The sequence below is a fragment of the Nipponia nippon genome, unplaced genomic scaffold, assembly GCF_047370975.1.
Source record: "Nipponia nippon isolate SJK-2023a ecotype South Korea unplaced genomic scaffold, ASM4737097v1 scaffold_2, whole genome shotgun sequence".
Lineage (NCBI taxonomy): Eukaryota > Metazoa > Chordata > Aves > Pelecaniformes > Threskiornithidae > Nipponia > Nipponia nippon.
Window position 1 is genome coordinate 113,370,948 of NW_028262336.1, and position 17,532 is coordinate 113,388,479.

The following is a 17,532-nucleotide window of genomic DNA, read 5'->3' on the forward strand; positions in this document are numbered from 1 at the left end:
TTGCCACATAAACCCATACAGCATGCAAACTTTAGCTGCAGGGAAATACAAGGTGGGAATCAGCCAGGTAAGCCTCATTCCACGTGTAAGACGCGGGCAACTTTGACACTTCAATACTGAAGCCAACATTCGCTCCCCTTTTTAAGCTGACAGCATGGTCACTGAATGATCAGTGTAAGGATTCAGAATAAGAATGGCAGGTTTTCTGCTGCTGTTTCTAAGAAAGCAAAAACACAAAGTATGTAGCCAATCTGCAAACGGAGTAAAACACTCGAGCTATGCATCAGGTCTTGACCAACAAAAAGATCCCTTAGCTTTCATAATGTATATGTCTCTGTCAGTACAAATCATTTCCTCTTGACAAAAATAAACAGTAGGAAAAAGATGAAGAACCTATTTTTCTTTTAAACACATTAAAAGCTCCAGGCTGAAGAGGGAAAACTAAGAACATATATCAGAAAGTACACAGTTTTTCTTTAAGTTTAAAATTTTCTTAAATATCAATAACTCCTATTCAAAACAATTTTCATTAAGTCATCACATTTTCATCAAACTAAGAAAGCATCATAACTAGTTTTCCGTTTAGTTTTGTATAGTTAAACTTCCAACCATTTCATTTAATATCAGCTAAATTATCAATATTTATGAGCGGAAAAGGCCCCAAATTAAATATGTATTATACTACTCAGGCAGCAACTTGCTTACAATGACACTGGTACAGGGGATGCAAACTAGCATTTGTTTTCATTTACGCAAAAAGTTATTCCACTACTTCCTAAGTATATACAGCTAAAGGCAATTCAAATAAATTGTCTCACCCATATCTCAAGGTTCATTACCGGGGAGGTGGGAAGGTTCAAAAAACAGAACAGCATTTTAACACTGCAGTTCTTGGTCTGCAATGAACTTGGGGGTTGGGGGATTTGTCTAAGGACCCACTCTGGCTCTATCATTTAAATTCTGTGAAAATAAAAGCATCATTTAAAGGAACAGAGATTGCACTGGGTGTTCTGAAAATACGATCAAACCTGTGTGATTCTACGTAGTAGCTCTAAGTATCCCTCTAAAACACTGAAGTACCACTCGAAAAACCCCTCAGAACAAGTACAGCAGCACTTATAAAGCAAAATTTGCCTTCAAAGTTAAGCACAGCATAAGGCTCTTGACCTGGTTCTTAGTTTGCTGACTCAACATGGGGACAGGTAAGTCAATGGCAAGTTGAAGTCTGAGTATTCTGCTGAATCAGCGCACCACTGACCTGGAATTCAACACTGATCTAGGCAAGCGTTTTGTTCTAATCGTTTTATGGAATACAGGAAAGCGAGGCAGAGTAAGTTACACTGTTTAAGACGAACAAAGGGAAGATTCACCACAGGCAGAATGAAAAATGTCTTCAGTCTCGTATTTTAATGATAAAACATTCCTTCAAGTAAATGAGTCGGCAAAATTAACTTCACAGATTTGATCATGAGTACTTCAGGTTTTCTCAACCGCCCTTCTGCAGAGCCATGTGTGACACTAGGAAGCGTATGTGCTGTACAGGACAAGCAAATAATTCAGGTTTGGTGCTGAAATCCATACAATCTCAGGAAATCCAAAGAAAATCCTTTTTTTTTTTTTTTTTTTTTTTTTTTTTTTTTTTTTATTTTAAGACTCATTTGCACCTATATAATTCAAAGCAATATATTCAAGAAAAATAAAGTACACATAGGGATGAAGACTCTTTTTTTAAAAGTGATAACAATTACCTTAAAGATCGTTTTACTTAACCAGCTTCAAAACAATTCTGAAACTTAACTATTCCTATCATTCCTTAGCATCTTTGAAAGAGCAGAAATAAGCTTGTTGGTGGTTTTATAATGAAAAGCACTAAAAGAATACAACATTTTTAACTCTATTTTAGGGGCAGTCCAGTAATTCTGAAGTTTTCTGCATGACTTTTTATTTAAAAAAAAAAAAAAAAAAAAAAAAAAAAAAACACTTCTTCCGGCCCCCCCCCCCCCCCCCGCAAATCTCCAAGCACAGTATCAAGCCATACGGGAAGAACAACAACAATGAAGAATGAAGAAGCAAAACGCTGGTCCCTAACTTTTAAATCTACAATCTCAATTCCAGCATTTGCACCCACATCTAAACCAGTATGCCCAGTTGTCTGCACCAGTTTCAATTTCCACTTGAAACTGGACACAAAGTCAAGAAAAAAAAAGAGCAACACAGTAATCCTAGAACCCATTCCAGAACTCTTCTGAAATCAGCAGCAATATTTGCTTTTTGCCTGCCTCGCTGCAGTAGAGGAAATGGAAGGATTAAGCAACTCTAGAGCAAACCTGGGAGTCAGGCTTGCTCATGTCTTCTTATCAGACCTCTAATGACTGGGGACAGTGGTGGCTCAGCTTAGGACAATCTAAGGTTGACTGTGCTGCCAGCCACATTAATGTATAAAGCTCTGGAATTTTTGCAGAGTATAACCGTAAGGTTTTTAGCTTATCTAAGTGTGTTACTTCACCCTGAAGCGCCACACCAGAAAAGGCATGTTCAGGAGCTGACTGCCGAGTGTCTCAGGCATCCAGCGGTGCTGGCTGTGCTGCAAATTAAGGTCACTGTGCTGAACACCTGATGCTTGGGAGCCCCGACTATACTATCAGGACTATCAGGGATGCTCCCGATACTCCTCAGTTTGCATACCTGTTCACCGGGTGTATTACCAATCTGTCACATAACCACATTAAAATAAAATCACAGAAGGACCTCAAAAAATCATCTGGTCCAACCGTTCATGGGAAAGGGAGCCTAGACGAGATCATCTAGCGCTGTCCAGCCGCGTCTTGAAAACTTCAGTGGTGGGGACTCCGCCACTCCCTGGGAAGGTTGTTCCAGTGATTGACCGTTCTCCACATTGATTGCTCTCAAAATAGTTACTTTTAAAAATATTTTATCTTGATACTGTGCAGGTCTGAGAATTCCAGTAGAGATCAAGCAAGTGCTTAAAACAATGACAGCCTTTATCCTAAAGATCCTACCATTTAAGACACAGAACAACAGGCAAACCTTAGCTACACAGGCAAATGGGCAGGGTCTAAAGCTCCTCCTGCTGCAGGCGTTTCCACGCTGAAACCAGGGCAGTCTCACTCCACAAACTACAATCATGTTGACTGCATTGCAACAGTTAATCAAAGCTGCCTATTTTACTAGCACAGAACTGAAAACTGCTGCAACAGTAAGCGGACATGATAATTCTGGGCATAAAGGCACCACATGTTCAAATCGGAAAGCATTCAACAACTATGAATTGTATTTGTTAAAACATTTCTGCAACACCTATGGAAATATTTCATAATGTGTGAAGAGACCAGAGATAATTATAGTTCAAAGCACTATCACAAAGTCAATATCTACTACTAACTATTCTGTAGTATCTTTTGAAAAGGCTTTCATTAAATGGCCAAAAGTCTAAGAAGTTATGCACACTTGCAGGCTGGATAAGCACACAAAATACATCATGGAATATATCAATAAAACTATTCCCAAATGCAAAGTCCTAATTTTCCACTTGTCACTTTAATCACACAGTATTAATAAAATCATAATTTCAAACCCTAGGAACACAAGCTAATGTTGACTTTGAATAACATTTTGGCTATTCTGCAAATTAAAATCTGCTTTGTAAGCTATGACAAATATTTTTTTAGAATAATGAAGGGTTTTAAAACAGTCCAAATCTTTTCTCTTTTTGTCTCTAGAGCTCATTTTTCTACACCCATCAACATTTTTAAAGACTATTTGTACCAAAAACCCTTTTATACATTTGTGTTAAAAGACAACAAAACATTTGCTTCCGAGATGTCCTAGACAAATGTTAAAGCTCCATTTTGAGCACATATTGGCATCGCAACAACTCAGGCTAGACTACTTTTTCCATCTCTGAATAAAGAGGGGGTATTTTGACATGCTTATTTCATAACTATGCTTATCAACAAATCATTTTTATTTTTGGGAGACACAGTCACACACAAATTTTGGCCAACCTTACCACTGTGTCACCCTCTCGAATGGTAAGGTAGCACAATGGGAGGCCTTCTGTAGCGGACACCTAAATGAGAAAATGGAAATAATGATAGAAATACTTAAAGGAAAGTTTACTTTCACCTTTTCATAGACTTTTACCAAGTCAAGTTACTCTACAAGTCCCGTTTTAAAGAGACAGAATACAGAAGCTTTCTCTTTAACGAGGATGATGCATTGAACTTTTTCAATCTGCCACTCCAAGAAACACCACAAAGCACAAAAGGTTTTCTCCCCACACAAATTCGAGCGGTTCAAATAAATGTTTGTTGTGAAACAGATTTAAACAAGCCAATGCAAATAACATATGTCCAGTTTCATGGTGATTCATTTTGGCTTATTTTAGACAGAAAAACAAACATCTGTACACTCTCTGGTTAAAACAGATATCCACATGTGATTTATACAGCATTCACAAATCTCTTTACACCTGCATTTAAATCTTTGAAATCACCTTACTTTTCAAATGACAGTACTGGTATAACTTGTTTTTCCATTCACTCCAGAAAATTCACAAGACTGGGCACTCACTGCTCACAGGAGGACTTACACCTTCTGCATTTTCCTGATGCTGCTGTGTAACAGCCACAAGCCAATCCACCTTATCCTTTCTCTGGAACCCTTTTCAATATCTAATTTGTAAATGGATCAGCTGTCAGCACTGAAAACAGCATCAGAAATTACTGCTATTCCCCTTGAGAATATCACTTAATAGGCTTATGCAAATTATGTACCTTTTATTTACTGCCCTAACCAAATCTAAAGGGAACACGTTGTCAGTAACAGCTCCTTTCCCCAATCGTATGCTCAGCCCACTCAGTAGCAGGGTTGAGCGCAGCACTTAGATTGTCATTCAAGAAATAATAAAAGCATCTCTTGGGACATATCGCTGAGACAAGTATGCTCATGGAGTCTTAGTAAACTACAAAATTACAAATTCAATTTTTTGATAACAACCTGCACAAGCGAAGTGCTTTGAAACTTTTGGGTTATTTGAAGTACATCTTCATGCTCAAGTGAATGCAAGGAAATGCGCCAATAGCTACTGCAAGCTGGCTGCTGCCACAGCCACTGAGAAGCATTTCTGAGATGAGAATCATCACACATTTGGTTACAGAAATGTGTTTTATATGTTACCTGTAAATTTTCCTGTTTCAGATGTAAGTGCCAACTCTATTTTAAAAGCATGGGGCACAGGCCAGATGAGCTGAACAAGGTTAAGACTCAAGTTCTTGCAACAAGAATAAACACTTTCTGAGAAAATCTAGAGACCCGAGCTGTGCTTCTGGGGGTTTTGACACTGCTTAGAGAGAGAGGAACTTTCAGATTTCAAACTACCTACACACGAGCATACCTTGCTTGAGTACTGGAAAGTGCTAGAAAAAGTGAATGCACATGCAGCAGCCTGTGAGCCTCAGCATTTAAGTATAAGATCAGATTCTTTTCCCAATTTATGAATATTCCAGTTGCCAAGATCAAGGTATTATTTTCATTTGCCAAACAAGTTGCAGTACTGCAGCCTGTGTCACAGAGCTGATTTATGCTTAATGACGGAATGCAACATTTTCATAAAACTTTCCATAAAAAATGCTATTCCTAAGAAGTTATCAGGTTTTGTTTTTATGTAGGAAAGGGAGGGATTCCAAAGATTTGCATACATATAGCTACTGTCAATATAAACCATCCATTTATATTTTAAACTCCAGCTCCTCACTCTGTGCGTATCAGGTAACTTTTCTCACAGCTGTGAAGTTAGTCAGGGTTTCATGTCAAAGATTATGTTCAGTAATGACTTTTCCAGGAAAAGTTACAAGCAGTAGTGTACCAAGTCACCTTTACCATGCACTACAGCTCCTTCAAGGACAAGTCTGAGTCTGCATCCGTTAACTACTGAGTTACACAGGCTTTTTGGCACTAAACCCGTTTCCTTTCACAAGGGGTGACAGGAACACAAAACATTTGTTTTAAAGCAGCATTTCAAGAGGATATATTAACTGTCTCCAGCAGAATTGCACAGAGCAAGACTAAATTCTAAGAACTCCACTTTCCAGTTCCCTGTTTGCTCCATACCATTCCTGTGAATGAAGTGAAGGAGGAGAACAGCCTCCCTTCCACACTCCTGGTATCTTGAGGAGGCAGCTGCATGAGAGACATGTGAACATGCTGCCTGTGACCTTAGCTTGGTTGCATGGCTGCAGTTGTTACAGCCTGGCTATATCACTTGATTTTTGTACTGTTTTCTCATTTAAAAAGAAAATATTGCATCCACTCAGACAGTATAAGAAAAATGTTTTTGTTGAGTGTTGTACCTCATCTATCTTGTCTGCCAAGTAACTACTCAAAATTAACATCCCACAGGAATACAGATGATGTGTAAGCAGGTACCACATAATAATACTAAAACAATCTCCAGCTAACAAAAGGATGCTTTTGACAGAAAGAAGACTTTTGACAGAAAAACTCTTTCCTTTTAAAAAGGAGAAGCCTGCTCAAAATGAAGTAGGGAATAAATGCTGAACATTTGGGGTTGGAGAAAAGATATAGCTCTACCTAGCACCTAACTATGGAGCTAAATAGGAAATATGCTTCAGTTCTCTATCAAAAAGAAAAACAAACAAAAAAATAACTTCTTCATTCTCCCTTGCTTGTGGCTGACTGGTATAAAAAAAATTAAAAATTATTTCTAGGGCATTTACTGCAAATGAATTTTGTCATATGAACAGTCACTGATGCAATGGAACTTTAATATTTTTACTTTTGTTCTAATAAAAACCCTGGTCTTGCTTCATGGCTTTTTGATTGAAATAAATCACTTTCAGATTCTACTACTTATTCTCCTAAATTAAGAAGCAAAGCTGAAAATTATATCTTAAGGTTGTTTTAGGAAAGCTAAGCAATCAGTCAACAATGAATTGTTAACAAAAATAAACTTAGAAGAGTTTCTTAAAAGAAAGGCTCATACATGCCTTTTTTCCAACGGCAAATTCAGACAGTAGTCCTTCCAGTATCAGACTGAAATACAAATAGGTTTGTTCACTAAAACAGTCCAGATTTTAAGCCTTGACTCTTTTCTCCTGGGAAATTCTGTAGATAATGTGCCAGTTCATTTCCTGTCTCCACCTGCTGGGAAAAGTTTGTCTAGGGTTCTAGTAGATCTCTCCAATGTATTTTGTTCTAGGCTTTGATTTACTGAAAGGTACAATATTACCTTTTGTGTTCTGAATACACATGGACATATGCAGAATTATAAACTGAAGGAGGTCCAGAATATTTTAATGGAAACTCAGAAGAATATACACTGTAAGAATATCCACTGATCTGTGATGCTGGAGAATGTTCTTCTTGCACAGGAGAATTAGCATTACTCAAGACTTCAATGTATAGACCCATAGAATCATTTCGGTTGGAAAAGACCTTTAAGATCAAGTCCAACTGTTAACCTAACACTGCCAAGTCCACCACTAAACCATGTCCCTAAGCACCACATCTACGCATCTTTTGAACACCTCCAGGGATGGGGACTCAACCACTTCCCTGGGCAGCCTGTTCCAATGCTTGACAACACTTCCAGTGAAAAAATTTTTCCTAATATCCAATCTAAACCTCCACTGGCACAACCTGAGGCTGTTTCCTCTTGTTCTATTGCTTGTTACTTGGGAGAAGAGACTGACCCCCACCTTGATACAACCTCCTTTCAGGTAGTTGTAGAGAGCAATAAGCTCTCTCCTCAGCCTCCTTTTCTCCAGGCTGAACAACCCCAGCTCCCTCAGCCGCTCCTCATAAGACTTGTGCTCCAGACCCTTCACCAGCTTCGTTGCCCTTCTCTGGACACGCTCCAGCACCTCAATGTCCTTCTTGGAGTGAGGGGCCCAAAACTGAACACAGTACTCGAGGTGCGGCCTCACCAGTGCCGAGTACAGGGGGATGATCACTTCCCTGGTCCTGCTGGCCACGCTATTCCTGATAAAAGCCAGGATGCTATTGGTCTTCTGTACTACTATCCATTTTATTTATTTCCTTCCAGACTTCTAGTACTTCATTTCTAACCATAATCCTATATTCTGCAAGTCAAACACGAGGCTTTTTCCACTCTTGTTTGTTTTCTTGGACACCTCTGACCATACAGTTTCAGCACGAGAACACTGCTAAGGCCAAAAGCTTTATGGTTTATGCAGTACAACCTTCCATGACTTCTTTATCAAAACGAAAGGAGCATAAATACCACCAGAACAAATTATTACACTGTTGGAAGAAGTAATATAATTCTCTCACCAAGCTACAAACTGCCCAGAAACTCATGCTTTAAAGCTACTACTTGTAACAACTTTACTTGTATTTCTTGATGAATTTGTTTTGTCTCTATTGAGAAACAATTACAGGAAGTTCACAGAAGACAGACTGCAAGGGTGAGGAACATTTAAAATAACTTTTATAGGCAGAGAAAATAAAAACATTAAGAATCTTTGCCCTTAAAAGGAAAAAATACATTAAAAATTTAGAAATGCATATAATAAGTGCAGAGATGCACTCTGTTTTATCATACAAGAACAAGACATTATAAGAAATTAAGAAGTCACAATTGAACTAGAAGGCAGGAAATTCTTTTTCATATAATACCTAATTAGACTGTGAAACTCATGCACAGGTAGCAATGGATATAAGAATTGGATCAAAAATGCACCACACTTTACAGAACTACAGGGTATTTGGATATAATATCTCCTAACAGGAAAAAAAAAAAAATCTGCAAAAGGCATTTGTTCAATCTCTTTCTCTCCATGTTTATTTCTAACCAATAAAGATAAAAATGAATGCTCTGGAATTCTTATGGAATCAAACAGGTATTTTTTAGCAAAACATTTTTCTTGAAATCAGATGTTGAGAGTGTCGTGGTTTCAGCTGGGATAGAGCAAATTTTCTTCGTAGTAGCTGGTATAGGGTTGTGTATGATGCCATGCTCAATATATAAACTGGGGGGAGGTGGCCGGCGGGAGTCATCGCTGCTCAGGGATGGGATGGGCATCAGTCAGCGGGTGGTGAGCAATTGCACTGTGCATCACTTGTTCTGTATATTCTTTTATGCTTATTATTTTTTCTTCCTCTGCTGTCCTATTCAACTGTCTTTATCTCAACCCACAGGTTTTACTTTTTTTTACGATTCCCTCCCCCATCCCACTGGGAGGGGGGAGGGTAAGCGAGCGGCTGTGCGGTGCTTAGTTGCCAACTGGGGTTAAACCATGACAGAGAGACTTCCTTCGTATCAGAGAAGTGTAGAAGGAAGAAGCCTCCAATTTAAGAATATCATCAGATGCTGGGTTTTGGTGGGTTTTTTTCTGTTAAACACAATTTAAAAAAAAATCTGTATGCTGAAATTTTCCCAACAACTAGAAGTATTCATTTTAACCATGTCCATTCAAGCCACCAGCTCTGAAACATGTGGCAGTTGCCACTACGGAAAGCGATGCAGCCAGCACAGAGGTCCTACCTGGTAAAACGTGGGGGTTTTATGCCGGACCTTACGTGGCTTCCATCACTGTAATCATCTTAGCACTCAAAAAATAGCTATGATTTATCTCCTCAAAAATATACTGTCTTCTTTTCACAGGTGAGTAAAGACAAATAATTTAGACACGTGCACCTGTAAATCTGTGAATGCCCTTACTGGAATAACTATTTAAGCTTAAGCATGCACATTCAATGCTTTGCAAAAGGGCCAGAAAGACTGGGCGACCTGCCCCAGGCCATGCAGAAAGATCTGTAACACTTCCTAAAGCAAACTTTCTCTCTCTCCTTCTGAAGTAAGCAGTTAGCTTTTCTCACCTTCTAAGTCTACCCAGAAAATTTCATCCACCTTAACCCATGTATCTCAATGCCTTTAAAACATTGAAAAAGAAAGATATCCCAGTTCATAGCTTCAAGAACTGAATAGTTCATCTGCTGAAAAATCACATGTATTCAATGCAGCACTTCACTGCACTCAGTTTGGCAACACCTGCATGGAGAGTAAGGGATGCTGCTGCTACTGCTGCCTCAGTGTTTTCTCATTCTGTGCTGAGCAACCACTAAAAAAAATAGTATTTTATGTGTCGCCCCCCCCCCCCCCAACAGTATGAAAAATTATCTCTCCTGCTGTCTACAACTCATCACTCTGCCTACAGCCGTCAGCTGTCAAATCCAGGTCTGGGACAGCTGGCACATTACTCTGACTACACAGCTGGGGCTAGCAATATTTCTCAATTTGAATCTCAAGAGGGAGTTCTTGGGTAGGTTTTTTGTTGTTTTTTTTGTTGTTGTTGTTTGTTTGTTTTAAGATTCTTTCAACTGAAGTTTTAAGTGCTTTCATCAACAACCCATATGTTAGAACAGCCTAATTAGTCCAGACCCAGTATTTAGAAATGTTGCCTGTTGTGTGTGCAGCTAGCCACCAAAGCTTTCTGATACAAGCACAGCCCGTTCAGATCTTAGAATTCATTTATTCATTAACAATTTGGGGGTTTGCCAACCCAATATTAAAAGTGACAGATGTTCACAAAATAATGTGTGACAACTGCAGCAGCTTTCTGATAAAACAGGAGAAGCTTTCACTGACTTAACTGCCATTAGCATATCCAATGCAAAAGTAGGAATACAATAAAAAGGTGAAGTATTAACAATTCATACGTTTTAAATTAACTCATGTCCCAGAAGAACTAAAAAAAAATTCTAGTTGCCACTGGTAAACTCCCATTTCTGTTTACATATCAGTGTGTTTCTGCCTTCTCTCCTAAAATCTACTATTCCTTATATACTTTTAGTTATTATTGTATATGCCTTTTGGTTGAGCAATATCTTCTCTGAAATTTGCGTGGAACGAAACAAAACCAAAAAACCCCAATCCCTTCCCTCCCTGTAAGTAATTAGAGCTAACGCTAAGCAATAGTTAGGTGACTTCTGCCACTCCTCGCGCACAGGGGCCATCTACCAAAGTTCAAGTTCCTAACCATAACCACCTACACTGAAGGAAATCATGTAGGTTGAATAACCCAAAAGGGATTACTTGGCTTTCCTCCAGTCTAGCTACTCATTACCGTACACAGCCATAACATAAACCCTATCCTCCAGCATCTTAAGCTACATCCGAAGGTAAACAGGACTGCTCATGTTACAATTATTGTCAAAAAGTGGTTCAGGAACTCCTACCACTGTTCCCCAGGATGAACAGGAAATCTTTGCATCCAGCCTTGATTACACTCAAAAATAAGCTCAAGACAGTAACAACTCCTTCTCTTTCCTGAAAATCTAATGACCAACATTTCAGACTAAATACAAGGCTGTGAAAGTTGGCAGTTTTGTCTTTCTGCACAAAGAAAACTGATTGGCAAGAAATTCTTTCTCCCGAGTCAGCTAACTCCTGCATTTGTGATACAGTCAGCACTAATGAAAGAAAAACATATAGGAAGTAAGAGAGAAGGGAACATGAAGTGAGGCACAGCTCCTGTACAAAAAGAAGTTTATCCTATAACCATCATATGAAAAACCTTCAATAGCAAAATTGCCTGAGAGAGGGGTATACCCTGCTTCTCTACAGCCTTTGGTAATTGCCTTCTAAAACAGGGCATCTTCCAGACGATCACAAAACAGAACATGGAAAAATTCCTGTTAAGAGCTGGTACTCCTAGCTGAGATTGTAAGAAATAGCACAAAAATTAAGATGCTAATCATCAGACTCTTGTCACTTGATTAGCAAAATTAACCCCAAATAAAATGTGCTGAGTTCAGGGACTCAACAACAAGGTTTCGTAGGAAAGATGCTGGAGGCAGAAGTATTTTGGCAGCATCTTTTTCATATATACACCCACATACACCCACACACACACACACACATACATGAAATTCATATATATGAAATGAAATATATAAAAATTAATATTTTATGTAAGACATTTTATCTTTATACATTATACACACTTTGTATATATGAAACATAAGGGTTAAATATTTTATGTGTATAAGTTATATATCTTTTTTTAAAAGAAGTTTAAGACAACCCAAACCTGTCACACAACTTAGTCATGCACTGAGTCCTGAGCAGCTGGTAGCCTAGTAAGTAGGTAAATTAACTGAAGTGAAAAGAAAATAGGGTCAATTCCAATTCATCTCTGATCTACTTGCTGACCTTATCCTTACGACAACTATAAATTTAAACTATATCATCCTCGCAATCCTACTAAAGTAGGAGAAGAAGGCAATTTCATCAGATAGAGTTTGACATTCAGGTGCCCCAGGTCTCACAGCATAAGCACTGAATTTCTATTTTGTACCAAGTCCTTTTAGGCTGTGATGACGGCGAGTGCAGTAGCTATACACTCCAGGAGGGTAACAGGAAAGACAGTTTGTAAAGGCAGATGATAGATAGCCCTAAACTGCTCTCGTTGATAGATTTCAGCCCCTTGGCTGAAGGTAAGTGAATGGCCAAAGTCTGTCTCAAGACAATGAAACTCAGTTATAATTCATCGATCTAGGCAGGATAGGAAGTCCCGCTTTCAGAGTGCTCCAAGATAAAAGCTAGAGCTTCTACTTGTGAAGATATACAAAAAGAATAAATAAAAAAAGAAACGATAAGTTTAAAAAGCCTGAATGTACTGTTCACACTCACATTACAGGTTTTCATGAGACATATGCTGTGACCTTCCAACAGTTTTCCATCGTTTTACAAATGCAAGCAACAGGGGCTACAGACACCCAGTTCACAAATACCGGACATTAATGTACACAGAACTGCCCAATGAATTTTAAGCCACCTATGTGTAACAAAAAAGAATATTTTTACCTAGCATGGAAAATGAGCTTATAGCATGCACTCCAAGTAAACAAACCAAATATAGAAAAACGAACAGTTGCAGGTTCACAGTTAAAAATAATAACCTGGGTTTCTCCCACCACCTTAAATTTCCTTATCCACTATATAATCTCGCATGACTGAAGAATTTGAGTCGCCCTACATTAATGTCATTACGCTCAAATGTACAGCTATACTGGTGAAAAACTTTATGTCACCCATATCTAAACAACTGGTTTGTTATTACTATGCTGAGCCACCTCATCAAACATTCCCAAGGTAAACCCTGGTCACTGACATTTGTGAAGATACTTTTGAGCTTTGAGAGCTTTGCACCTCTTTGCAAATATATTCACGGCTTCCAGAAACAAATGGCACTTTTTCTGTGAATCACAAATGTCCACCACATTTTAAGGAGGATGAAATTCTAAAGGAATTGATCAAAAGCACCTAAGAGAATTAAGAATATGGAAGTTTGGGTTTAGTCTTGAAACAAATTTAGGAGATGTGGCATTTGGAAATTAAATACTCGCTGTATTTTACTGATTTTGGAGCAACGTTATGAGCCTAGCTTACAATTTTCCTTCCCCCTTACCACCGCCAAACTGGAACATTACTCTCCTCCCCTTTCTTTGGGCATGCATGCACTCCATTTCTTGAAAGCCAACCTGAGACATACTTTTTCACGCACAGTTTCCTATGGTCCTTCAGTCCAGGTACTGAGCTCTAGGTTACATCCCAACACAACCCAAGCCCTCTGAAACCCTACACAAGAAGACTATTTGAAAAACGTACAAGGAAAAGAACACCTTGATCAATAATCCAGATTTAAAAGTTTGAATATTTAATATTAACAGTAACCTGCTGAACATGTACCTCTATAGAACTTCCACCTGAATTTAATCTGTTTTTGATAAAAATACTTTAACGTAGACTCCACTTTTCCTGCTGCAAAAATGAGAACTAATTTAGTTGGGGCTATGTCTTTTAGAAGCACTGCTTTTCTCAGATGAATATCTTCAGGAAAGTGGTAATAATTCTTTAGCTGTAAAAGCTTTATTTAGACACAGTTATACATGCATAAAAATTGCTTTTGCTAATTTTTGTGGATTTGACCTAGCTTCCTCCTTACATTCAGACTACAGAGCTAGAAGCAACAGTACAACTACCTATTCCTCCAGTTTAAACGCTAAACTCCTTGCCATTATTTCCCCTTTATCTAACTGGGTGAGTATCTTCAGAGTTACCATATAACCCACCAGGAACCACGCAACAAAGTCACTCCTGAAGGAGACGGGGAATCCTGCAGCATTCTGTTCCTGAGAAAAAATAAAGCAGCAGGCAGAGGTGAGACACAAGGGAGCACAGATGTCTGCTATCAGGGTAGCTCAACCCCTTTAGTGGCAGAGGCCAGGTGCCACCTTGGGCCCTGTGGAAGCCCCAGCCCTGCCCGCAGGAGCCTCTCCGAGCAGTGGCAGCCTGCAGCCGTAACAGCTCAGCTCCCCGCAGCCTGTGCCGCTCCCGTCCTCCCATGGGGACACAGCCACAGCCCCATCCAGGCAAAGATGAGAAACTGGAAAAAACTGATTGCCAGTCTGTCACCTGCCTCACCCCAGCAAAACTCAAGCACCCAAAGTCCCTTCTCCTTCACCATAAGGGGATAGTATCTTCTTAGATATTCTTCTTATCTAACTGATATATCAGTTGCTATATCAACTTGGTAGCCAACATCTTGCACCAGCAGAGAATGTGCCCTTTTCTAGATTCCCTCCAAATGCCAAACAGGCACAAAATCATAATGTAAAATAAGATCTACTCCAATTTACCTTACATCTTTTTTCAAGAAAATATCTCAGGAACTGCCTGGCTCTGTAGACATTATGGCCAAGAAGTTCCAGTACAAGAGATTATGCTGGTAGGCTGGTACAGCCACACAGGCAAGAAATTCACCTACCTGAAGACCCACAGAAAAAGGACAAGTGAGACCATTTTTCTACTCCATCAGTTATCGCCTACCCCGACACTAGCACAGTGTGGATGCCAGGACAGCCCTACCCTTTTGAAAGCCATAGCACTTACAGTACACCAAGGCGAGTACGTAACAACAGCATCATTTGAAATTCCTTTTGCTATTTCAGCAACTAAAGCAAAAATTGAAAACAACATGCCAAGACTTGTGTTTCATTGAGATGCTCACACTTGACAGAAAGACTCAACATAAAATTACATTTTAATTCTCCAATGTTTTTTCACTAGAAGAATTCAACATTTCTCAAACCATTATTTACTTGTTAGTCTCTTCTCAGTTTACCCAGTAAATATTCCATTATAGCTGTCTTAGTTTTAATCATTAGCAGCTGTTCTACATTACATCATGAAATGTTTTAGAAGAATATTATTGCTCATAAGTGCTTAAAAAGTGTCCAAAGGTAAATAAAATATGAAGATGTTATTTTTCCAACCATAAAAGAAGATTAGCAGTAACAGAGAAATATCAAGACTGATTAGCTTCAATGACCCACTGAAAAATTCAGCTACACTAAAAAGAATAAAATACTTCTTGAAAATGGAGAGAAAGCAAAGTAATTTATGCTTTAAATTTCCCACATTAAATAAGGATTGGGAGAGTAAGTCACAAGAACAAAACTGGCTAATGAAAACATAACATTTCCTTGGCTTAGAGTAAATGCTGATCTTGAAACCAAAGCGAGAAAAAATACCTAAGGCTTGCCTTGTTAAGCTAATTATAATACTTGAACCAGCAAGGAGCAGAAATTTGACTCAAGTTCAGTCAGTCAAAATATTCAACCTTCAACTCCCACACTCTTCTCCATACCTAAGGAACTATGGGATGCCTTCCAAATTACTTGCAACACTTGATAACATTCAGTAACAAAGTGTCCCTAAGCTAAATGCTGCCTTAATTTGCATTTGCACATTGCATTTTCAATTTATATCATATCATTCACCTCCTCCATAACAGCATCACATTTTCTTCTCACATTCTTCTGTGTGCTAAAATAAAGTCTCTCTTGCAGGCCAAAGGAATATTTGCTGGAATACCTTTATTTTCAGCTGCTGTCCTCTTATTACGTCCTCTGCTGTCTTTATTCTTCAATCCCATACTCACCTCTTCAATGCAACGTGAAAAAAATGAGTTAAAACCACTTACTAGTAGTGGTGGATTTTGAATCTCTTCATGTCTTGAGATCCAGACAGGACGCCCTTTCAAAGATGCACTTAAGCAAAATTCAATTTTTGCATTCAATACAGGAGTAACAGAGTAAAATAACAGGGTTATGATATCCAGGGAAGTTGGACCAGATGACCGCTTCCCTTTACATCTATAAAATATAACTACTGTAGCATTAAAGAGCTGCAAGGAAGGAGAGCAGGGATCACATACCAGACGAGTAGTCAATATTCTAAACTGTGGTAGTGAGCAACACACTAACACATATTTAAAAAAAAATCAGTGCAAAAGAGGTAGTATAAATTTTCATGAAACGTGACGATAAGAGAGACAGGAATCTGCTGACAGTATCCTACAGGGTCGCCAAGGATCAGGTTGGAAAGATGCCTCATGCATTTGTCATCCCTGTACAAAACGACGGCCTTTCAGCTCTGGTCTCTCACCTTATCCCTCCTTTCTCCCTTCAGTCCCCTCTTGATGCCAGTCCCAATAGCTTCTGTCACAGCTGTTTACGGAGCTTTCTTTTACAATGTGCCTCCTTCTTCCAACATTGTTTCTAAACTAGTCTAAGAGCTGTATGTACTAGAAATGCCCGTTCAAAATTTGTGTCCTAAAGCTGGAAAGGGGTATTTCTTTTCAGTCCACTAATCAAAATACACTTTGCATCAGCACTCACTGACCTACGACAGTCTCTCACTGACAGCACCTCTTGATTTCTGCTATTGGTCATTATTTTTTGTTACCACGTCATTCTGACATGTAGTATACGTATAAATATATTCCAGATGGTATACTTATTTTCAAAAACCTTCGGCTTTTTGTGACCACCATAAAAATGAACAGATAAGCAAGAACTTATTTATACTTTTCAGACAACATTGTTGGGCAAGCTATTGGAACACAAGCTAGAGAAAGTAACAAATTACTATAACCCACAGCTGTTAAATAAATTAAAAAAAAAAAAAAACCACCCTAGTCTTTTATCCGAGACCCTAAGATGGCTCCACAAATGGCAGTGAAAATACCATGAAAACAAAGACTCAGAATTTTAACTTCATTCTGCAAATACCCTTCCCATTTCCAATTCAAGTGAGTCTCAAATTTCAACCTGAAGTGAAAACCTCAAGAAACAGGACATTAGAAAACACAGGGAACACCTGTCTTGCAAATACAGTACTTATCCATGAGCCAGGACGTGTAAACTTTCACAGAACCTCTTAGAAGCCACCCTCTTCCCATGCCCAACCTCACGTTAACTAGGCATCACAGGATAACAGCAACAGTTCACAGAGGTTTATTCTTTAGCAGAGATGATGTAATTCTAGGTCAGCATGCAATTCCCAAAATACATGAGCAAACTGAGGAATTACCTATTTCTGCAAGCCCAAATCAGTGGATTCCCATGGATGGAATATAACAGAATCCAGCAGAACATGCGCCTACTGCATTACAAGTCTCT

At 38.8% G+C, this 17,532-nt stretch overlaps 1 protein-coding gene across 2 annotated transcripts in view; it reads right to left on the reverse strand.

The window, feature by feature from the left end:
* The window catches only part of DDX10 (DEAD-box helicase 10), a 193,139-nt gene that overhangs the window by 110,557 nt on the left and 65,050 nt on the right, over window positions 1-17,532 (reverse strand). Inside the window, exon 14 of one of the 2 annotated variants that reach the window (XM_087757196.1) lies at window positions 4,031-4,090. The exons of the other annotated variant lie outside the window; for it this stretch is intronic. Coding sequence (XP_087613322.1) covers window positions 4,031-4,090 — 60 coding nt within the window. The remainder of the gene's footprint in view (window positions 1-4,030; window positions 4,091-17,532) is intronic. 2 annotated transcript variants of the gene reach the window in all.